The sequence below is a fragment of the Nicotiana tomentosiformis genome, chromosome 7 (assembly GCF_000390325.3).
Source record: "Nicotiana tomentosiformis chromosome 7, ASM39032v3, whole genome shotgun sequence".
Lineage (NCBI taxonomy): Eukaryota > Viridiplantae > Streptophyta > Magnoliopsida > Solanales > Solanaceae > Nicotiana > Nicotiana tomentosiformis.
In genome coordinates this window covers 29,738,038-29,762,328 of record NC_090818.1, presented here as the reverse complement: position 1 = coordinate 29,762,328, position 24,291 = coordinate 29,738,038, and the positions used below count along the sequence as shown (strand labels likewise).

General features: G+C 38.1%; 2 protein-coding genes across 2 annotated transcripts; one reads left to right on the top strand and one right to left on the bottom strand.

The window, feature by feature from the left end:
* Positions 1-244: 244 nt before the first annotated feature.
* LOC138895417 (uncharacterized) lies at positions 245-583 on the bottom strand. The gene has a single exon (XM_070180102.1). The coding sequence runs from the start codon at positions 581-583 to the stop codon at positions 245-247; it is 339 nt and encodes a 112-aa protein (XP_070036203.1).
* A 17,457-nt stretch (positions 584-18,040) lies between these two features.
* On the top strand, positions 18,041-22,780 carry LOC104108546 (cytochrome P450 CYP72A219-like). The gene is made up of 5 exons (XM_009617612.4): positions 18,041-18,455; positions 20,749-20,969; positions 21,116-21,360; positions 21,504-21,888; positions 22,199-22,780. The coding sequence occupies exons 1-5, from the start codon at positions 18,182-18,184 to the stop codon at positions 22,622-22,624; spliced, it is 1,551 nt and encodes a 516-aa protein (XP_009615907.1). The 5' UTR covers positions 18,041-18,181; the 3' UTR covers positions 22,625-22,780.
* Positions 22,781-24,291: the final 1,511 nt, after the last annotated feature.

Here is a 24,291-nt window from a genome sequence, read left to right as displayed (position 1 = left end):
TTGGGGTGTATTGTCTGGGTCTGTGGTCGAAATTTGGTCTAGGTTTTTGGTAGTTTTGGCGGGCTGGTGGTGAGTGGTAGTGTGCGGGTTGGGTATTATATGTATGGTAATTGGTGGCAGGTTGTCGATATCTAGGAGGTGAATGCTGATATATGGGTGGAGGTGTTTGGTATGTGAGAGGAGACTTCGGACCTTGGGCTACCATTACTGCACCTACTTCTTTCTTCTTGGAGATACCTCCTAACTACATGGCCTTATTTGTGTCTTGGAGTACTTCAAAATTTGTCACAATTTCGCTTTTGATCCCTTCTTCCATCCTCTCTCCCAACTTGATGATATCAGAAAATTTATGGTTTTCAATAACCATCAAGCTTTCGTAGTATTGCGGATCCTGCGCTCTGATGAAGAACTTATTCATTTGTGCTTCTTCCAGCGCTAGCCTTACTTTTGCAGCTTCAGACCTCCACCGAGTAGCATACTCACGGAAAGTTTCCGTTGGCTTCTTCTTGAAATTTTGGATGTAGAAAACGTCTGGTGCATTTTCTGTGTTAAACCTGAATCGATCCATGAAATTTGATGCCATTCTTTCCTAATTAACCCATTTCTTTGGGTTCTGACTGATGTACCAAGACAGGGCATCTCCAGTGAGCCTTCTCATGAACAGCTTCATGCGGATTCTTTCATCCCTGCCAACTCCTACAAGCTTGTCACAATATGTTCTCAAGTGCACCTTCGGATCAGCTGTTCCATCAAACATTTCGTACTTGGGAGGTTTATAACCCTCTGGCAGTTCTATGTTCGGTTGAATACACAAATCTTCATAATTCAAACCCTCAACGCCTTTGCCCCCTTCGACGTTTTGAACCCTACCGGTAAGTTTCTTGAGTTCCTCTGCCATATTTTTGATGAGCAGGTCCTTCTAGGTGGATTCAGGTATGTATAGGGTCTGTTGTGGGGTGTGGAGTAAGGTTTCCACATATATGGGATTGCTTTGGTGGACTCCGGGAATCTAGGCATAATGGTGGTCATTGGTTGAGTTTTGCAGGTCAGGAGTAGGTTGTGGTGCATTCTGAGGTGTATGGTATGTGGTGGTTTGTGGGTGCTGGGTCAGATGATGATGATGCCGTGGAGGAGTTGGTGCTGGTGGAGGATTAGGATTTTGGGGAGGCGCAGCGTATTGATAAGGTGCGGGAGGATTTTGCGGGTGCTGGTTTTGTGTGTTTTGAGGAGATGTTGAGTTTTGGATGTTTTGTTGGTTGATGTCGGGAACATTCAGGGTAAGGGAAAGGTTTTCCAAGTTACGGACCTGCTCAAGTTCCCCTTGTAACTCCAGTATCTTTTGCTCTAATTGCAAAACCAAGTCGTTCTGTGCCGGAGTACCCCGACCATCCGAAGTCTCAACATTCTCTGCATGTGTAGCGTTGTCTTTCCTGATACCGCTCAGATCATCCATCTTAGCCTTTCCTTTGTTCGTAGGATCACTTGGAGGAGGAGGAAGTGGAGGACCTTTAGATCTGCTATGCTATGCCGATGATGCCAGTATGCACAAACCAACCTTAAGCGATGGGAATAAACAAAAAAAAAGAAGAAAAACAAAAGGTAAACAAGTCATAAAGAGTATTAAAAGGATATTTACGATATTTAAACATGTATTGCAGAATTCGCGTCCTAATTTGGGGACCTCATCGTGCCCGAGGTAGGCCTAGCGACATATAGCTTTGGAGAAAACTCAATGCCGATAACTGCATTATTTCATTAATATGATAAATAGATAAAATCTCTACTAAAACGATAATAATTATAAAGAATCACTAGTGGCATTTGCCTTACTACAGTCAAATTCTAAAACGAATCTAGAAAACATCACCCCTAATCTACTTGGTCCCAGAGGGACCTTCTCCAAGCTTGGCCTTCTTAACCCCATCAATCAGATTCCCCAGGTCGCGCATGTCCAATAACAGATACGCCCTTGCTAGATGTCCTCCTTCATTGTCGTCTGTGTTCTGATAATCCGAGACCCTTTTCCTCATCTTTCCCTCAAGTTCCATCAAACCCTGCTCCAAATACTCCAACCTTTCTGTTGATTTAGTAGTGATTCCCCTCCATTCATTGATTGCTTCCATGTCCACTTTATGCTGTTCTAAATGCCTGGACTCAGATTCAAAGACCCTTTTGTGCAACCTCCTGTATTTGACTTGTGCTTCAGCAGCGTCGTCTATGACCCTATTCCTCAAATCAACCCCTAGCTTGACCTCTCCTGCTATGTCATCGACCAACCATGATGGGTAGAAGTACACATGGCCGACATGATACATGTCTGGCTCGACGGTATCTTTCTCCACAATAATCTTTTGATGCCACATATGTTGTGCCTCGAACTTGCATGGAATGACATTCCCCTGGAAATCTTCTTTGTAATGAACCATTTTGGAAACTCGTGGTATAACCTGTTTTCTCCCAGCTTGCCTCATGACTCTGATAGGAGCATAAGGATAGATACCCCTTAATCCGATTAGCACTAGATGAGGAACATATCTTGACCTGATGATGAATTCACTAGTAGGGAACTACTCGAACTTCCAATGGACCTTGTCGTCAGTCAAATTGCTAAAGAAGTGTACCCAGCCCATAGCGTTTCCTGGTTGTGCAAACCTATCCGGGATAGAAGTCATTCTTTTCGGATGGTGAAAAGCTATATGGTCATTCCATGGTCGCCGCGGAAATTCTTGACGGTATTGTCCCCTTTGAAGATATTCCAACAGCCATATTTGCAGTAACAGATTGCAACCCTCAAAATGCATATATCCTTTCTTATAATAGTCCAAGGCTCGTTATATCTCCGCTATGATCATTGGGATAATAGTGTAAGTATGTCCCTCAATTCCTTTCATTAGGGTCTTAGTAACAATAGCTAAGCGAGTGTGAATCCTTTCTCCTTGTATTGGAAATACCAGCATCCCCAGAAAACAGACAATGAACACAAAAACCCGGCGATGAATCCAACCCAGAGAGGTGATAGCAAATTTATCACGATAAATATGGTAGGACTTGTTGTGCCCATAGCACTCATAAAGGAAGTCGAATAGAATGTAAGACTTCTTTAGGCAGACTAACTCATCATTCCTTCTAAAACCCATCATTTTCAGAAACCTCGAGAAGTGCGATTTTTCGATACCAACAGACCAGGGCTGTCCTAGGGAAGCCCATCAAAGCCTCCTATTTCCTCTAGAAGGGGAGTCATTTCTATGTCACCGAAACGGAAAACATCCCTCTTCTCATCCCAGAACATAGTAGCAGCCTCAATCAGTACATTGTTTGGCTAAATTCTAGCAAAGAAGGTAAATTCCCGAGAACTCTTTTTACATGGTTTTTGTCGCTTGGCGAGAGATTTTTCGACCAATCTAGCAACAAAGGTGGGATACTTTGAACCATGCCGAACCTGGGGACTTCGTGCCTCATTTCTGCAAAACAGATAAAGTTAGCCCTTTCCCCCTCCGGATTCGACATTTACGCATTAATGATTAGCATATCGGCACGTTTTCTCCAAATAATGCACATATCATGATTGTGCCCGTTGGGATTATGGAAATCCCGATGGGCTTTGGACAAGGTTTGACTTAGAGAGTTATCACGCGGATAGCGTTCTAACCCATATTAGGTTTAGACATGATGCATGCACAGTTAATATTAGAGTGGGGGTTTCTAGAAGAGTCTAGACTGGTACCCTCAAGTGGACAACTTGAGAGGGAAAGGCATGGAACCGTCGATTGCACCGCTGATCGACTAGTTTTACCGCAAATAAGCCGTTCCAAATTTAAAAGGATGATTTTAGGAAGAGCGCGGACACTCATCAAGTGCCTCTATGGTATTAAGTACGCACGAGTGGAATATGATGCAGAGCATGCTTTGTGCAAAGATAAAACAACATGTTGTCAAGTATTTTGCATGATGAAAGCAGTAAATGCAGTATTAAATAAACATAAAGACATAAAAGAAAGAAAAACATGGAAGAAGTTAATTCGCGTAATGTGAAAGAATTGTAATAAAGCAAATAAAGGGGTAAGGATTGGGGGAGACATGATATAGCAAATTTTAAAAGTTTGGATCCAGTGAACATGATTAGGAAATAAAGGGGAAATGCACATTATAACCAAATTAAGCGAAGAGTTGCATATGAGTTCATATAAAGGGAAAATAGGGAAGAGGGTGTGCATGTAGCAATAAAAGGGAAAAATGGGAGCGGAATATTCAAGTAACAGCAAAATAATAAAGACACGCTTATCGGAAGAGACTAATTCTTATAGACCAAGTTCGCAATGGTAAGAGCCTAAAATATATTCCCCAGCAGAGTCACCATGATGTCGCGCCCCTTTTTCTCGCGAAATCGGGCTTTGGCACGTGACAACTCTTTTAAGGAAGGGTATTAAGAGAGAAGAGTCGCCACCGAACGGATTAAGGTACGTTAGGGCACCTATTTGCAGATAACTTTGGATTAACCAGTTGCATCACCAAAGATCGGGTAAGGGCTCAAATTACCTCGAGCAGAAGGTGTTAGGCACTCCTCGAGGTCCACAACGATGGGTCCCGGCCGAACTCGAATTATATGAATTAGTCTAAATAAGAAGAAGAGACAAAAATTGGGCAAATAAAAATGATTGACTTTTAAACAAAGGTGGGGGGGGTCCTAAGTGTTTTAGCCTAAAGGATCACTCCGTGCAACATAAATAATACTTCATAACTCTCTCGAGGTGGGGTGTTACTCGTATTATTCAGCGGACACAGACTATCATCTCCTGCTTCCCGATTACTATCTTTAAGTTGTTTACCTAAAGCGCACTAGTTGATTCTAAATCGTGCCCTATGCATGCACTACCCGTCCCATGCCTATGGTCCAAGAGGCATTTGGACCTCTATCTCGGAGTGGTTCTAGACTTTAACTTAGGTTTCTCAAAAGGAGAAAAGACTAGATGACATGCAAAACAATTTGGACTTTCACGTATAAGCAAATAAGGGCTCAAGTTAGCCTTTGCACTTAAACAACAAACGCACGCAAACTGATTCATATTAACAGTTGCAGATTTTAATAAGTTGGCAGAATCCTATAGGCAAGATCTCTATGTGATTTCGGATTTCATAAGCATACAGTTTTACAAGCTTTTTCCTTTTAATACAATTTTTTACAGCCTATATAGTTGCCTACTGATTACAAGCATAAGAGATTAAATCTATAGTCATAATGCCTAAGTGATTCTCGCAGCAACTGACAATGACAATCATAAGAATATGTTCAGAACTGCTTAATCGAGTCCTATAGGCATGATATCTAATAGTGATGATTAGCACAGTGTTGAAGAAACGAGCAAAGCATAATTAAGACTGATTTAGACCCGATAGACATGATTTCTATAATTAAAACTAATTTTTAGATCCTATAGTCATGGCATCAAAATCTGTAGATTAAGCCGCATGTAAACAGAGTCCTATGTGCACATTGAGACATTCATCATTCAATATTCTATAGGCATGGTTTCTAGCAAGCAGAAGTAGAACACATTTGAACCAAATGAAGAAACTATAGGCAAGATTACTAACACATAATAATAGAACATGTGTGAGCATAATAGGATACCTATAGGCAAGATTTCTATAATAACTGAAAAGTAACACGTTTTGAGCAAAATAGAATACTTATAGCCATGATTTCTAACACATGACAACTGAACATGTTTGAGCATAATAACATATTTTAGCTAAGTAACGAAACTATAGGCAGGATTTCTACCCGTTTTAATGCAAGTGTAAGATAAAATCCCTTTCCCATTTTTACTAATGCCCCAAAATGTCATTACAAGAATTATTACAAACCCAGAATGAATAGAATAAATTACAAAGTAGAATAGCTATAGGGAGCCTACAACAGACCCAAAGATACACCTGGCCAGGCCGGGCCTTCATTCTCATAATTCATAACAGCCCAAAATTACATCTTTACGGACATAAGGCAGCCAGGAATTGAGTGATTCACCCAGTGGGCACAAAACAGAGTTGAGCATATGGAACCAAGGCCCTAGTGTGTCAGAGTTCCCAAGGGCTTCAAGAACCCGCTCACACTAGGGAGGTTAACAAAGACAGTTCAGAGGAAAGATTAGGGACCAAATCCTAGTGTGTCAGAGTTCACAAGGGTCTCAAATGAACCCTGAGCAGTGTTCACACTAGGGAGGTCAGTGGCAAGAGCCTTGATAGCCTTGTCTTTCAGCCGGCTAGGAATAAGGAGTTCAGAATAACATAAATGATAATGAGGGAGAGTGGACAATAGCTGAGGGACAGAACTGAAGGGTACAAAAATAGTCAAGTTGGGCACATAACGCAAATAATCAAACAAGCTTTAGGTTTTAAGAACACCTTTAGCAAGATTTAGAAGAACAAGTTCAACACCTAGTGTATAAGTAGTTACACATTAACAAATAGGTTTACAGGATTGGAGTACACAGACTCATAACAGGAAAAAGGTCCAAATTATGTTAAGTACAGATGCTAGTGTCACAAGATAGCCATGTTAACTTCACATCAGGTAGCAGAACAACATTTAGGGATAGTAGGAAAATACAAATTATGACAACATATTAGTGGATCAAGTGAGCCAAAACATGCTAAGGGGTATATTAACTGAGAACTAGTCATGATTGATAGAACAGGATCTTGACACAGAATTAAAACATACTACCTATGCAAGATTTCCATTATAGAGATTCAGAACAGAAAGGGAAGATAAACTCATGTCATACAGTAAGTGTAAGCATTCAAATCTGACCTAATAGACTAGTTAATCTAAAGGAAGTTCAAATTATGCATATGGAGCATATTCGAATAACAGAATGGACAACCTTAAGCAGGATTAAACACCAAAGAGATGTCGAGCAATAACATATTGGCTAAACGAAATTAAGAGAATCTTGATTACTCAAATTAGGCTTAGGCATATTTCAGATTAGCAACATAATGAAGTGAAGATTAGAGAGACCAAAAATTAAAGTAAAGCAATCAGGATTGCATACAAGAATAGCCCAAAAAACACATTATATTACAATCTTCAGAAGCGAAAACATATGTGAATGACAGGTAAATAGGAATGAAGTGACAAAAGTTCAGCAATTCACCAGTTAAGCGAAAACAAAGAAAGAACAAAGTCCACAGTAGAAAGAACCCAGAATTTCTGGCCTTGGCTTTCAGCTGGCGAGGAACCAGAATATAGAACAAGAGTATTTAGAGAACAAAGAGCGATAAATTCAGTTTTTTAATAAACATTAACGATTCAAGTTCGTCTCAATGGGGGATGGGGAGGGGTTTATATAGTTGTAGAAATTAACATCCAAACAAGGAAAATCATCAATCAAACACTAGAAAGGAAAGAAATCAAAATCAGTAAGGAAAAGAGAAAATTTCAAAACCCAAATTTTAGGTAAGTACACAATCGGCAGAAATCTAAAATAAATAAAAGGTAAAAATCACATGCTGCATAGAATAAGATGAACATAGACAGAAATACCTTTTAAAATCAAAGAATCGAACCAGACTTGGTTCGATTTAAAAGAATCTGAAACCCTAATTTTAGGGTGAGTAGGAATCACAGAAATACACATAGATTCATACCATAAAAGAACAAGAATGAACATAGACGGAAAAGGTCAAGGAACTGAACCAGCTTTGGTTCTAAGTTGATGAGATCTGCTTGCCAGGTTTATCCAAGCGGTATATAGAAGGTTCCAGTACCAGGGGAAGTAGAATATGGTAAGAAACAGCTATGTAATCCCATGTCCGGTGGGATTAGGAAAGAAAATTGGGGAAAAGACGGCTAGGGTTTGAGAGATGAGAGATGAGAGGATTCAAGGGCGGCGGGCGGTGAGGAATGATTTAGGGTTAGGGGTTTGGGTATAATTAAAAAGGGAGGGTGTAATGTGGGCTGTTGATCTCAGAGATCAACGGCCGCGATTTAAAAGGGTTTTGGGTCTGGTGGTTAAACGGGTCGCGATTGGGTATGGGGTTGGGTTAACTGGTCTTGGTCCAGGGGTAATTGGGCTATGTTTGGGTAGTTAGGTCCTAAATTAGAAGGAATTTAGGGTTAGATTTTAAATACCCAATTTTAACAAATAAATAATTTATAAAAACATAATAAATAAATAACAAAAATATAATTTGTGCATGAAATGATTAAAAAAATTATTTAACATTATAAAAATATAAAAAGTTATTTTCTGCATAAATAATATAATTATACATGCATATGGGCTATTATTGCAAAATATGCAATTTAGCCATGAAAAATGCAAATGTAATTATAAGAAATGCCCTGAAAATATTTAAAACCTCATATTGGTATAAATGATAAGTTTAGATGATTAAATCATCAAAAACTAACTTGGAGGGTAATTATTAGATATTTATATAATAAAAAATACATAAATAAATTGATTTAAAGCCTTTAAAAATTATGAAAGAAAAGAAAAATTATGAAAAATGCTTGTATATATTTATAAACTAAATGATGATGCATACGTACTATTTTGAAAGTGTATATATATATATATATATATATATATATATATATATATATATATATATATATATATATATATATATGAAAATATGAGGAAAAAATTGGGTATCAACAGTTGGGAGTATACTCTAAGGTACCTCTCCACTCTAGTCACGGTAAACCTGGCATAGCCAGCATCACAATCTTAGCTCGACAATCAAGAATAGCATAATTATACATGCATATGGGCTATTATTGCAAAATGTGCAATTTAGCCATGAAAAATGCAAATGTAATTATAAGAAATGCCCTGAAAATATTTAAAACCTCATATTGGTATAAATGATAAGTTTAGATGATTAAATCATCAAAAACTAACTTGGAGGGTAATTATTAGATATTTATATAATAAAAAATACATAAATAAATTGATTTAAAGCCTTTAAAAATTATGAAAGAAAAGAAAAATTATGAAAAATGCTTGTATATGTTTATAAACTAAATGATGATGCATACGTACTATTTTGAAAGTGTGTGTATATATATATATATATATATATATATATATATATATATATATATATATATATATATATATATATATATATATGAAAATATGAGGAAAAAATTGGGTATCAACAGTTGGGAGTATACTCTAAGGTACCTCTCCACTCTAGTCACGGTAAACCTGGCATAGCCAGCGTCACAATCTTAGCTCGACAATCAAGAATAGCATAATGGGATGACAACTAGTCCATGCCCAAGATAACATCAAAATCTACCATGTTGAATAATAATAAATCGGCTTTGGTCTCAAAACCACTAAGAGCAATCAAACACAACTGATACACGCGGTCCACAGCAAGAGAATCTCCCATAGAAGTAGACATATAAATAGGGGAACTCAAAAAATCCCGAGATATGCCCAAATACGGGGAAAATAAGAGGACACATATGAATATGTATAGCCTGGGTCAAATAATATTGACGCATCTCTATGACAGACCGGAACAATACCTGTAATGACAGAGTCGGAAACAACTGCCTCTGTACGAGCCGGAAGAGCATAATATCTGGCCTGGCCTCCCCCTCTAGGGCGACCTCGACCCCCCAACATCCACCTCGAGTTGGCTGAGCAGGTGGGGTGGTAGCTGGTGCTGGAATCATAGCTTAAGGACCCGGTGGAGCATGCGGTGGCTCGAAAGTCTATGGAGGTACACCCCTCCTAAGTCTGGGGCAATCCCTCACCATATGGCGGGTGTCGCCACACTCAAAACAAGCTCTCGGAGAGTGTGGCTGCTGTGACTGGCTCGGGTCAGGTCTGCTGGACTGACCGCTAAAAGCACCCCGAGCAGGAGGCACACTAGATACTGGCGGTGCAAAATAAGGCTCCTGGGGCCTAGCAGGGGCTGTAACACCACTGGCGGCTGGAAGAGCTGAATAAATGGGGCGACTCACATAACTCCTACCATGTCGAACTGCAGCTGGGCCACGAGTACCGCTGTAAGTGCCAGACTCTCGAGACCTCTTGGCCTCTCTCCCCTCTCTATCCCGGGCAAGCATGCCCTCCAATCTCATGGCAATACTCATAACCTGCTGATAAGAAATATCCATCTCCAACTCCCTGGCTATACTAATCTGGATATTGGGGTGGAGTCCCTCAATAAACCGTCGAACCCTCTCTCAAACTGTGGCAACCAAGGCCGGTGCATGTCCGGTCAAATCACTGAATCGGACTGCATACTCTGACACAATCATAGCACTATGGTGCAGCTGCTCAAACTCCGCGCGCCATGAGTCCCTGAGGCTTTGAGGGACATACTCTCTCAAAAATATGTCCGAGAACTGATTCCATGTAAGTGAAGCTGCCTCATCCGGACTACTCAACTCATAAGCACGCCGCCAGTGATAAGTTGCTCCTCTAAGCTGGAAGTTGGTAAAAGAAACCCCACTCGTCTCTGCTATGCCCATAGTACAGAGAATACGTTGATACTCCTCCAGAAAACCCTGAGCATCATCTGTAGCCAATCCGCTGAAGGTAGGTGGGTGGTACTTCTTGTACCTCTCAAGTATGAGTTGCTCCGCCTCGGAAGCAGCAGTCCCTAGTCTCGTGTTGAACCGGAGCTACCGGCTGCATAGGGATGAACTCTGGGGCCTGGTCAAGCTGGACCCTCTGCTCAGGAGTACGGGATGCGAAAGTCTGTGCCCCTTCCCCGGCCTGAGATATGGAAGGAGCAAGTGGAATCAATCCAGCCTGAGCTAAGGTGTTGAACATGCTCATAAATTGGGCTAGGGTCTCCTGGAGAGCTGGTGCAGCAATAGGCACCTCAGGCGCCTTCCCTCCAACTAAAGCTACTAGGGGCTCCTCTGTCGCAGCGCGCGCGGGTGCTCTGGCTACACCGCGTAGTCGTCCTCGGCCTCTACCCCAGGCCCGACCTCTTGCGGTTCTAGCAGGGGGCGCAGGTGCATCAATTCCTCCAGTATGAGTCCTCACCATCTGTGAGAAAGAATAGAATACAAAAGTTTAGAATTTTTTAATGTCAACAAATTTCGCACGATAAGGAATCAAAGAAGTATAATTTTTTCCAAACAGTTCCACAGCCTCCCGAAGATAAGTACAGGTCTCCATACCGATCTGCGAGACTCTAATAAACCAGCTTGTGACTCACGATACCTACAAACCTAGAGTTCTGATACCAACTTGTCACGACCAAACTCCCTCCGTATAACGTCGTGACGGCACCTAGTCTCTACAACTAGGTAAGCCTAACAAATTGCGGAAAATAACAAAATAAAAGTAAAACTTGGCAACTAACAGCAGTGGATAACTAAATAACTAGTAACAATGCTGCTCAGCATGTACAATAACAAATACTCTATAAATACACAATCTTCCCAAAACCTGAAACTTCATAAGTCACAAGCTACAGAAGGAAACTAGTATCTCTATACACCAGAGTCTAACAAAAGAAGTACGGAAGGTAAATTACATATGAGAGAATAGAGGGGGACACCGAGGTCTGCGGACGCTGAAGATGTACCTTGAATTCTCCGTACAATAGCAAGTACTCTCAGCTAGTAGCGGGGCTGATAAGAAGTACCTGGATCTGCACACAAAAATATGTGCAGAAGAGTAGCATGAGTACACCACAATTGGTACCCAGTAAGTGCCAAGCCTAACCTCGGTAGAGTAGGGACGAGGTTAGGTCCGGTCCCTACTGGATATAATAACAAGACAGGTGATATAATAAAATTAAGTAAAATAGAGAATTTAACAGAAGGAATTCACAAAGAAATAACAACACACAGACAATGTGATAACAACAAGGGCGCTCCCAGGATATTGTCTCGTAGTCCCAAAAGTAAATACTCAATATGGGATCTCCTGAGATACCGTCTCGTAGTCCCAAAAGTAAATATGTGAGGAGATCTCCCGAGGTACCGCCTCGTAGTCTCAAAAATAAATGTACAGGGAGAACTCCCGACGAACTGCCTCGTAGTCTCAAAAGTAAATGTGCAGGGAGAACTCCCGAGGAACTGCTTCGTAGCCTCAAAAGTAAATATGCAGGGAGAACTCTCGAGGAACCGCCTCGTAGTCTCAAAAGTAAACAAACGGCTCAAACTAATAAGTACAATAGTTAACAGCAAGATTTCTACAGTTATACTGATAAAGAACAAGGAAAAGCAGAAAATCAACTAGGCATGCTTCACAGAGTTCAAATAAGCAATTAAAGCACGTAGACATGCGATATTAGACTAAACAGGATAGCTACACATATTGGAATAGCCCAACTAAGAACGAAAACAAACTAATACTCATTTAAACGGTATAACTCAAATTAAAGGAAAAACATATTACTACTCAGTAAAATAAATCGGGTTTTACAACAAATAGCCTGTGTACATACTTGTCACCTCACGTATACAGCGCTCAAACCTTCGCAAACGCGTCCCCATCTTCGCGAACCTTCGCGAACGTGACCCATCTTCGCGAACGCGAAGAAGAACTCCAGCTGGCCTCTCAAATGCCTTATGCGATCGAGAGACTTCTCTCGCGAACGCGATGAAGAAAAGTCTGCAACAAAAATACCAGAAAATCTGCTATCTTTCACAAGTCCAAAATGATCTGTTAAGCACCCTAAACTCACCCGAGGCCTCCGGGACCTCAACCAAACGTACCTACCAGTCATAAAATACCATACGAACTTAGTTGAGCCCTTAAAACACCTCAAACAACAATAAAAACACGAATCACCCTCCAATCCAAACTTAATGAATTTAAAACTTTAAATTTCCACAACTGATGCTAGAACCTATCAAACCATATCCGATTGACCTCAAATTTTGTACACAAGTCATATTCATCATTATAGACCTACTCCAACTTCCAAAATCGGATTCCGACCCCGATATCAAAAAGTTCACTACCGGTAAAAATTTTCAAAAATTTAACTTTCGCCATTTCAAGCCTAAATCAGCTACAAACCTCCAAAACACAATCCAGACACGCCCCTAAGCTCAAAATCACCCCAACGGAGCTAACGAAACCGACGAAACTCTATTCCGGAGTCGTCTTCACACAGTTCCGACTACGTTCAAAATCCTAAGGCTTAAACTTCCGTGTAAGGACTAAGTGTCCCAAAACACTTCGAAACCAAAAACAAAATCTCCAGGCAAGTCATATAAGCAGAAAAAGATATGAGGAAAGCAATAAATAGGGGATCGGGGGTAATACACTCAAAACGACCGGTTGGGTCATTACATACGCGAACGTGAGGAACCTCTCGCGAACGCGATGCCTTGCTAACCCTATGCTTCGCGAATGCGTAGACCAAACACGTGGGGTCTCAGTTGCCTCCTCTCCTCTTCACGAACGCGTTCACCTTCTCGCGTTCGCGATGCACCAACTACACAGACCTTCGCGAACGCGTCAAATCCTCACCTGCCATCAGCTACCCTTCGCGAACGCGAGACTCCCATCGCGAACGCGAAGGAGGAAACTAGAACTGGACACCAGAAATTCTTTAGCAGTCTTCCAAGTCCAAAATTGATCTGTTAACCATCCGAAACTCACCCGAGGCCCCTGGGACCTCAACCAAACATACAATCAAGTCCTAAAACACGATACGAGCTTAGTCGAGCCCTCAAATCACCTCAAACAACATCAAAAACATAAAATGCACCCCAATTAAAGCCTATTGAAACTAAGAAAATTCCAACTTCTACAAACGACGCCGAAACCTATCAAATCACGTTCGATTGACCCCAAATTTTGCACACAAGTCACAAATGATACCACGGACCAACTCCAACTCCTGGAACTTCAATCCGAGCCCGGTAACTATAAAGTCCACTCTCGGTCAAACTTTAAAATTTTTAACTTCCGCCATTTCAAGCCTAATTCCACTACGGACCTCCAAATCACAATCCGGACACGCTCCGAAGTCCAAAATCACCCAACGGAACTAACAGAACTATCAAAACTCCATTCCGGAGTCGTTTACACATAAGTCAACATTCGGTCAACCTTTTCAACTTAAGCTTCCAACTTTGAGACTAAGTGTCTCAATTCATTCCAAAACCTCTCCGGACCCGAACCAACTACCCTGGTAAGTCACATAACAGTTATAAAGCACAAAATGAGCAGTAAAAGAGGGAAACAACTATAACTCTTAAAATGACCGGCCAGGTCGTTACATCAAAATTAATCCCTTCTTTTATTCCTTATTCTACAGTGTTGTATTAGTTCAGCTTAATTTTTATGATGTTTCATCTGTTCTTGTGAGAGTTTGTATAGCGCTTTCCATAGATGCAACTCAAACTTTCAACTACATTAGGAAGAGCAATAAATGGATTGAATTTTGCATATCAATAACCACCAAATAAAACACCTCATAATTTCGACATTTCAAGAACTGTTTTCATAGTTGAAGAGGTCAAAATCATAATATTGTTGCGAAGAATAATGCATAACAAAATTTTATATTACATGCTCCTAACAAGAAGACATCATACTTCTAATATATCTTCAACCTTTAATTAATATATATATATATATATATATATATATATATATATACACACACCAACTTTCAAGTATAGATATAATCGTCACAAATGACGTGTTTTATATGATTTCACGAAGTTAAAAAGAATATACCTTTATGTATGGCATGTACTTTGCATTTTGGCAAATGAAAAACAACTAATGTATCCTTTGGACATAGGTTATATAACCCTAATAATCATGATTGTAACATGATTATAAATGACGATGTGGAGAACTACACTATCATTTATAAACGACGGATTCTACCAAGATCACTATATGCAAAGCCGGCTCTAATGTTCTACCAAATAAGGGTGCGCCTCATGCCACCAGAATTCGGGAGCCCATTTGTTTTTAGAAATAACAGGTTTATATGTACTTTAAAATAATAATATTTATTACTTTTTATACAAAAGTAGACTTTTCATGCAGAAAGAAAGAATTTTTTTTTATATACGTAAATAAAGTAATCGTTTCACTTATAAATAGGCAGTGTGAATACTTCTCCTAACGTCTGAATTTAAGTTTGAACTAAAATTGTTAACATAAGATAATATACTCTAATCGATATACTCAATCAAATAAAAAGACTTGATCACTTTTCAAATGCTTATATTACCTAAGACCAACAATGTCTTAAAAAAAATTAGTGTGTTGGCTAAATTATCAATTGAAAAGGAATTATTAGAAGAAAATAATTATAAGAAAATTATTAATAATTTTACATCTCAAAAATCTAAAAGAATAGACTTCAAATAAAAATATATTATAATCTTTTTAAAAAATTAGGTCTCACATTAAACTTTGGCTTTAGGCCAGATATGTGTTTGAATGGCCCACGGCCATATAGTAAATATAAATAGAGAACAATAAATAAGCTAAGAAAGTAGAATATATTTTTTGCTGTCACTTTCTTCTTAATATATACTCCCTCCGTTCACTTTTACTTGACATGTATATTAAAAATAGATTTTTATTTTTACTTGTCACTTTACGCATATCAAGAGAAGACAAATTATTTTTTATGTTATATCCACAATATTTATTACTCATTTTAAATTATTTTATCAAATCCAATAAAATATGCATCAATTAATATGGGTATCATGATAAATTATACACTTCATTTATCATTTTTTAAGGGGCATGAAAAGTCAAAACGCACCAAGTAAAAGTGAACCGAGGGAGCAACTGTTTGTCGTCCATTTCAAAGGAAAAACAGAGCCTTGTGAGAACTCGAAATTTTCTTGAATCCAGATAGCCACCCTTTCTTTTCAACTTTTAAATCACTATCCTTACGCGTAGGGCTGCTTATCGGGCGGATTGGGCGGTTAATTACTTTTAACGGTTTGGTTTAACGGTTATCGGCTTTTAAATGTATTAATCCGCTAGCCACCCGATAAGATATCGGGCGGATTGGTATCGATTTAGCTCTTATCGGGCGGTTTATCGGCCTAATTAAATCTATATTGCGTGCATTAATTGTTTGTTGACCGCCTAGCATACAAATTCATAATAAGAAATTACACATTGAGTCCAGACAAACATGTCTGCTAACGCCTACATAAGAATGATGTAGTGTGTCATGTATTGTAGAGTGAAAAAAGTAGAACACATTGTAGGCTAGATTACATCCCAAAGCAGACTACATATGAGTCCAGACATACATGTATGTTAATGCCTACCATTAAATCCCAAAGCAGACTACATTACATGAGTCCAGACATACATATGTCTGTTAACGCCTAGCATACAAATTCAAAATAGGAAATTCCAGTCTATATTCAAAGTGAGTCCAGGATACATATTTCAAAATGATTAACCCATAAGTGAGCAGACTACACAGAAATGTTTGGCATGCAGCTAACGCCTAACAGAGCTTGAATTTATGTAACTTCAAAGTTCAAACAACAACTTCAAATTTCTAACTTAAACTCTCAACCAGACATTTCACGCTATATCATTAACCATACAAACAACACCGAGCAAAAGACAATTATGTATAGAAATAGGGATGAATTATAAGCAGTAAACAATTTACAGGAAACGCAGATGCGCTATTTTCCCAGAACATAATTCAAGACAGTACTATCGTCAATATTGTGGGATAAAAGTTGTGGCAACAACACTGTTGTTCTTCTATTAAACATAGACAGCAGGCATTAGTTTTAAAAAACAAAAGCAGAGGTGAACCATAGACAGCAGCTTAAACAATCTTATAGTAGGGTGGGAGAATAAGCTAAGCTAATAGCTGGAAGAAGTGGAAGAGTTTTTGATATTTAATATATATATATGGATAAAAATAAATTTTATATATATATATATATATATATATATATATATATATATATATATATATATATATATATATATATATATATTCTTAACGGGTTAACGAATTATCCGTTAAGAAAATTGAATAATCCGCCCCCAAACCGATAAGCCGTTAATAAAAAAATTTCAATCCGTTTCCCATCCGTTAAACCGTTAACCTGATACCAATAAGCCATTAAATTTCGATTTCGGTTCGAGTTTCGGTTTCGGTTCGATTTTGAACACCCCTACTTATGCGTTCGCCATTCCAAATGCAAGAGAATTAATTAGATTCATAAAAAAGGAGTATCTTCTAGCGATAAAATATACTGTTTCAAAATATTAAAACATTATAAATTACAAAATAAAATACGAATTTCTTTGCTAATATGTTAAAAAATAGCTTATAGCTAATATAAGTTTTTGATAATTTGTATTAAATAAGATTAATAATTAATTTTTTTGTTTAACTATAAAATTTGTCCGCCTCTAATTTCTGATTTTTTTTTTCCGTAGTAGTGTTATTTCCCAAAAGAAAGAATTCAACTTATTATATTACGAGAAGCGTTTGATGGGGAAATTAGATAATCCGAAGTTCCTTGGTAAGGAATATTTCCTAGTCCGACTTAAAGTTATGCCAGAGACTGCACGCTTAACGAGTCTTTTGTCCGCTTTCACTCCCAACTACGTTGAAGAATAATCATTGGAAAAATCTATTCTCGTTCCCATTGCCAATTACTAGGTATTAAGTTTTCATTAAATCATATTAATTTAGTTAAAATAAATATTAAATAATTAAAATAAACGACAAGAAGTCGTGAAAGCAGTCACTAATATTTGCAAAAGAATAGATTATCTAAATCATATACTGCGGTCCTTCTCCGAACCTGGCGTGAAATGCGAGATATTTTATACACTAAGCTACCTTTTTCAATTAAATAATTATAATCATTAACAATTAAGTATACTAAAAGAGCACAAAATATATAAAAAGACAAGATTTAATGCACAATAATTTTTTTTGACATCCATCCTCTTCTAAAATTCCTGCCAATGGAGTGGGTCCAGGCTCCACATCGATTTGACAACCGTCTTTATTAGTATTGGACAATGATTTTTGTCGTCGATATTTTAGAGAAAAAATAGGTGGTCTTATCTTGTCCAAATTAGAGCAAGAAATTAACAAGTCTAGTTACCTTCTCCCTTTTTAAGAGTATTTAAGATTTAAGATTTAAGATGAAGCAACTGAGGTAAGTCCTTTCAAGGAGTAGTTGTCACTTCTGAGAATGGAGATGATGTACAGCATAATAGCAGCAGCCAGTATTGCAATTATCTTGGTATATACATGGAAAGTGTTGAATTGGGCTTGGTTTGGGCCAAAGAAAATGGAGAAATGCTTAAGACAGAGGGGTCTCAAGGGAAATCCTTATAAGCTACTCTATGGAGATCTAAACGAACTGACAAAAAGCATAATAGAAGCCAAGTCTAAGCCCATCAATTTCTCTGATGATATTGCTCAAAGGCTCATCCCTTTTTTTCTTGACGCCATCAACAAAAATGGTACTTTTCTAATTTTTCTTTACTAGAATAACTAATTTATGAAGCTACTCCCTCCCTCTCATTTCACTTTAAGAAACGAAGAAAGAGTTTTGGAACTCATGATCTTAAATATAACGTTGTGTGCATGAAAATCTGACTTTGGTATTTGTTTGCAAATTCGTGTTGCACTAGTTAAACGGTAGAAATTTGTACTGATTGAAAATAATAAACAATTTTATAATATTGGTTGTATCGTAAATAAGGGGTATTGATAACATGGGTAATTTGCAATGAAAATGGTTAGGAATATGTACTTTATGTTAATTAAAATAATTTTCATTTTAATCTTCAGCTTGACATGATAATTAAAAGAAGAATAAAAAATAAATTGGTTTCCTGTTTCTTGAAAAACATATAGGGTCGTACAATACTTTATTGGGAATCTGAATAGAAATCTATTTTTTAATTAGTGAAAGCATGGTTAAAGGTCTTAGCCGTGTAAACCGCTAATATTTGCATTAAGGTAGGTGTTCTACATCATATTTTTTGGAATACAGCTCTTTCCAGACCCTATGTGAATACGGAATATTTTGTGCACCCGGCTCTACAATAGCTGACTCATATAGAATGATTGGGGAGTGGGGAGCTCTCAAGACTTTTGGTTGCCTGAAGCCATTGCTTAAAAAATTAGACCATATGAACTCATAGTTGGAGGATGGAGTGGACTAGAGCAGGGATTCATACCGTCATTCTCAACTAATTTAGAATTGAAGGATTGTTGATTGATTATAGAGTATTTTAACCAGTTATAACACGTCTTTCTTGTTAAAATCCGGGGCGAAACTAGAAGGTTGAGTATGGTTCGGCCGAAGCCCAGTAGCTTTAAGTCTAAATTTTGTATATGTATTAAAAGATTCACTAAATATACACGAAAATTAAATTCTAGACCAACTTACTAACACATGTCAACAACAACAACAAAATACGGAGTGTAATCTCACATAGTGGAACATGAGGAAGAAAGTGTGTACGTAGATCTTACCTCTAGCTTATAGAGGTAGAGAGGTTCTTTCCAATAGGCCCTCGGCTCAAGAAAAGAATTAGCACAACAGTAATGGAAAACAAAAGGTAGTGTAGACGCCATAAAAAAGAAGCATTAACAACATCAAAATAATAAGATGACCGAAACGAAAGAAACAACAGATAGTAATAAGAACCTAAGAAAAAGAAAATATGAGAATACATACTAATACTTTCATGACCCTTGACATGATGTCGCTATCCTAAAATTTAAAACCTATAAAGTTCAAATCGTGAATCTGCCTCCGGTTAAAACGCCTTTCTTTGTTTCTTTCTTTTATTTTATCCATCGAACGTCTCTCTACAATGTTGCGTAGGTAGACTGATTATTGTAGGTGACTCTCTCTAGTGGTTCAGAAAGAGTTTTGTTGCTACCAACTTCTTTCTTTTTAGTCTAGTAGATCTACATACTCCGGGGCGCTGACTAGCCCTGCTCAATGCCCCACACCCTTCTCTTGAGCGCTTCATTGAGCATTTCTCTTTCCTATCCCGTCCTTACACTACGCTATCCATAAGGTTGACCTAGCCCTCTCTTCTCTCTCTTTGTCCACGCGGATAAGAAGCACCCCTCAATCGATAAGTCAAAGACAGAAACATAGTACCAGTGACATCTCTAATCTTTGAGAAAATCGCTCACCCTGCACCAAACCGGTAGTTCCAATCTATGACAGCTAAATAGCGTTGGAAAATTAATTACAGGGTGAATCGGGTTTTATTTCTTATAGAGTTCACTCGTCCACAGTTCGGATTTCAGGCTGCAACTCGCCTGCATGAAGCCTGAATCGCTAGTAATCGCCGGTCAGCCATAGGGCGGTGAATTCCTTCCAGGGCCTTGCTTTCTGTGGAGGCGGCGAAGGGATGGTAAGGCTTTGAAGCGACTTTCTTTTTCGTAGCATCAACATTACCTTTATATCGCCCTCGTCTAGTCGAGATGTTTTTGGGCTGAAAAAGCTCGTCGATCCAAATGAATCATTCTTCTGGTCTCTCTTCGCTCCCGACCCCGAAACTGACCCACGGAACAGCATCTCTCTTTTGTCCCTCCTGACCGAACTCGCCAAAAAAATACAGTAAAACAGAAATAATTGAGTATTTGACTCATCCAAAGGGAAGAAAATAATCAAGATCTACATGCACGAACTATTTCTTTTTTGCTTACCTTCATTGCTGTCCAACATTCATTAAAGGTGAGAAAGATTAGCATAGAAAAAGTTACCTCAAAACTGATTACTCGCAGGTAAAAACTCCTTCGTCTGGCTTGGACCGTATCCAATAGTGTTGATCACGGATCCTGAGCATTTAAAGGAGATTTTCACAAAGAATTATGTGTATCAAAAGCAAACTCATCCCAATCCATACGCCAAGCTATTAGCTCACGGTCTTGTCAGCCTTGAGGAAGACAAATGGGCCAAACACAGAAAAATCATTAGTCCTGCCTTCCATGTCGAGAAGCTAAAGGTTATTGCTATACCTCTTTCTTATTACCAAATTTAGTGAACATGGTAAATTCTCATGTCTTAAAATTGCATATTGAGATGTCTCGAACATTAAGAAGTCGTCCATTCATAACAAGCACGGGTTTTTCCATTAATTTGTTTGTACAGCATATGCTGCCTGCATTTTATCTGAGTTGTAGTGAAATGATAAGCAAATGGGAGGAGGTTGTTCCAAAAGAAACATCATTCGAGCTCGATGTATGGCCAGACCTTCAAATAATGACCAGTGAAGTCATTTCTCGCACTGCATTTGGGAGTAGCTATGAAGAAGGAAGAATAGTATTTGAACTTCAGAAAGAACAAGCTGAGTATGTAATGGACATAGGACGTTCAATTTATATACCAGGATCAAGGTACATTCGTTTTATTGTGCTTTCAAAACCTTTAATTCTTTCCAAATATAAAAGATCTGCTCCCTAACAAATACAAAAGCAACTGTCCTACTCTGCCTTTCTACTAAAAAACTATTCTTGTTTGCTTGAATTTGTTTGTATAGGTTCTTGCCTACTAAAAGGAACAAAAGAATGCTGGAAATTGAAAAGCAAGTGCAAACAACAATTAGGCGTATCATCGACAAAAGATTGAAGGCAATGGAAGAAGGGGAGACTAGTAAAGATGACTTATTAGGCATATTACTTGAATCCAATTTGAAAGAAATTGAACTTCATGGAAGAAATGACTTCGGAATAACAACATCAGAAGTGATTGAAGAGTGCAAGTTATTCTATTTTGCCGGCCAAGAGACCACTTCAGTGTTGCTTGTTTGGACAATGATTTTGTTGTGCTTACATCCAGAGTGGCAAGTACGTGCCAGAAAGGAAGTGTTGCAGATCTTTGGAAATGATAAACCAGATTTGGAAGGACTAAGTCGCTTGAAAATTGTAAGTACTTTTCTCAAGTTATTTTGGAAGGACCTCACTATATGCAGTGGCGGAGCCACCTTATGCTGACACCCCTTCGCCAGTAAAGTTACACAGTTTAGCCAGGCCAAAAATTTATTTTTATGTATATATATTATATGTTAACTCCTCTTATTTTCTTCTTGTGTTTACTTTTTTAGATGTTGACACCCCTTAGTAAAATTCTTGGTTCCGCACTGGTTATATGTATAGAGCTTTGAAAGGCATGACTCCTGAAGTTTATAAGAAGTGAACTAATTTTATTGCCAACTTATGCAATATTTTTTCATAGGTAACAATGATCTTGTACGAGACGTTACGCCTATTCCCCCCATTACCAGCATTTGGTAGAAGGAACAAAGAAGAAGTCAAATTAGGGGAGCTACATCTACCGGCTGGAGTGTTACTCGTTATACCAGCAATCTTAGTACATTATGATAAGGAAATATGGGGTGAAGATGCAAAGGAATTCAAACCAGAAAGATTCAGTGAAGGAGTGTCAAAGGCAACAAATGGACAAGTCTCATTTATACCATTTAGCTGGGGACCTCGTGTTTGCATTGGACAAAACTTCGCAATGATGGAAGCAAAAATGGCAGTAACTATGATACTACAAAAATTCTCCTTTGAACTATCCCCTTCTTATACACATGCTCCATTTGCAATTGTGACTATTCATCCCCAGTATGGTGCTCCTCTGCTTATGCGCAGACTTTAAAACATATGTTGCTGATATTTAAGATAAACGGTGTTTTATTCTCCATGTACCTTTCTAATACTAAATAGTCGTGTGATGGCTAGCATCACACGCTTCGAATTTTAGCATTATTGTTTTGAAATGTTATCAATGTTGTTCTTGTTTCTTTTCACTTTATTTTGTGGGTGAATTAGTTTAAACTTGTAATTATGCTCCATGTTGTCTTGTGAAGGTCTTGTATCAGTGCTTCCTATATTTGAGGCAAGTCAAGCATTTAACTAGATCATGAAGAACTACATAAATGGCATACTGGCATTGAATTTTGCATATAATTACTTGCAGAGGCAGACCTAGGATTTGAAGATCGTGGGGGCACTTGAGCGGACTACTCAATCTTACTTTCGATCTTAAGGGTTCCATGTAGAATATATACTATTATCAACATATATATCCAAAACAATTGTCGAGGTTTATGGGGTCCTGTGACCTCTCTACTTCAAACATAGGTCTGCCTCTGATTACTTGCACTTGCAATCCTGCAAGTTAGTTTCTACTTATAAGGTCTTAAAATCTAGTTAAATCGGCAAAAATGAACAGTAAAACTTACATGCATCCTCTTACAGACTTTCAGGTAAGATTTGGGCTAGATTTTGGTTGGGCAATGGTAACTGGTAAGTTGATTCGCCTTTGGGATGATGTTTGGCGTCACCGCTTTCCTCAAAGATGCATGCCATAATTTATATTAAGTCAATAAGCTTTTTGATTGATTCCGATTACAGCAATGCCGAATTCAATCAAACCAAGGGGCTTACTTTCTTAATGCTGATTAATTTCATTCAAATTTTAGCTATGCTAATGGATGAGGAAAAAATTTCCCCAAGAGATGAGCGAGAACCTCAATTGCTTAGGGGTCGCATAATGTCCCACTTGGTTGACGAAATCTTCTCTCTTTTTAATTTTTTCTGCCACACACCTTATTTGTCCTCTTTCACCAGGGACCCAATGGTGAAATTTCAAGACTATTCTCAAGTAGTAGAACTCCCATAGTTGTTCAAATTTTCTTAAAAATGACAAAACTAGATAGTTGAGAAGACTCGCATCAAATTCTTAGAAAATGACAGAATTATTTGATTCTGATACAGCGCTGCATTACGATACTTGCAGAGTATTATATGACATTCCCAGGATTTTTTCTTTGGTATAAATATTTGAAACTTATTTACCAAAATTATTCAAATTTTGTATATTACCCGCCCTAAATAAGTTTTTCTTAGAATTTATATACAGTCTATTATTAGTACCTTAAATTAGGAGATTCTTTACTTGGAAAAGGACGTAACCGAAGGGAACGGAGTCCAAATTGTCCTTCCATCTAAATAAGACTCCTTCTAATTGTGTATTACCTATTTTAAGCCATAGTTAGCACAACTCTACTCTCTTTGTCATAATTACCTATTTTAATAAAAAAATAATATGGTACAACAACATACAAATTTAATACAAAATTTTATATATCTACAATAACATACATACTAAAAATAAATTTTATACAACTAATTATACAGTAGACAACTTGTTTACAACTTATCTACAACTTTCATACATCATTCTTACCCAGTTAAATGCAACTACAACATCATACAACTTAAATACAATTTTCATACAAATTTTATACAATGTCTTTTGTA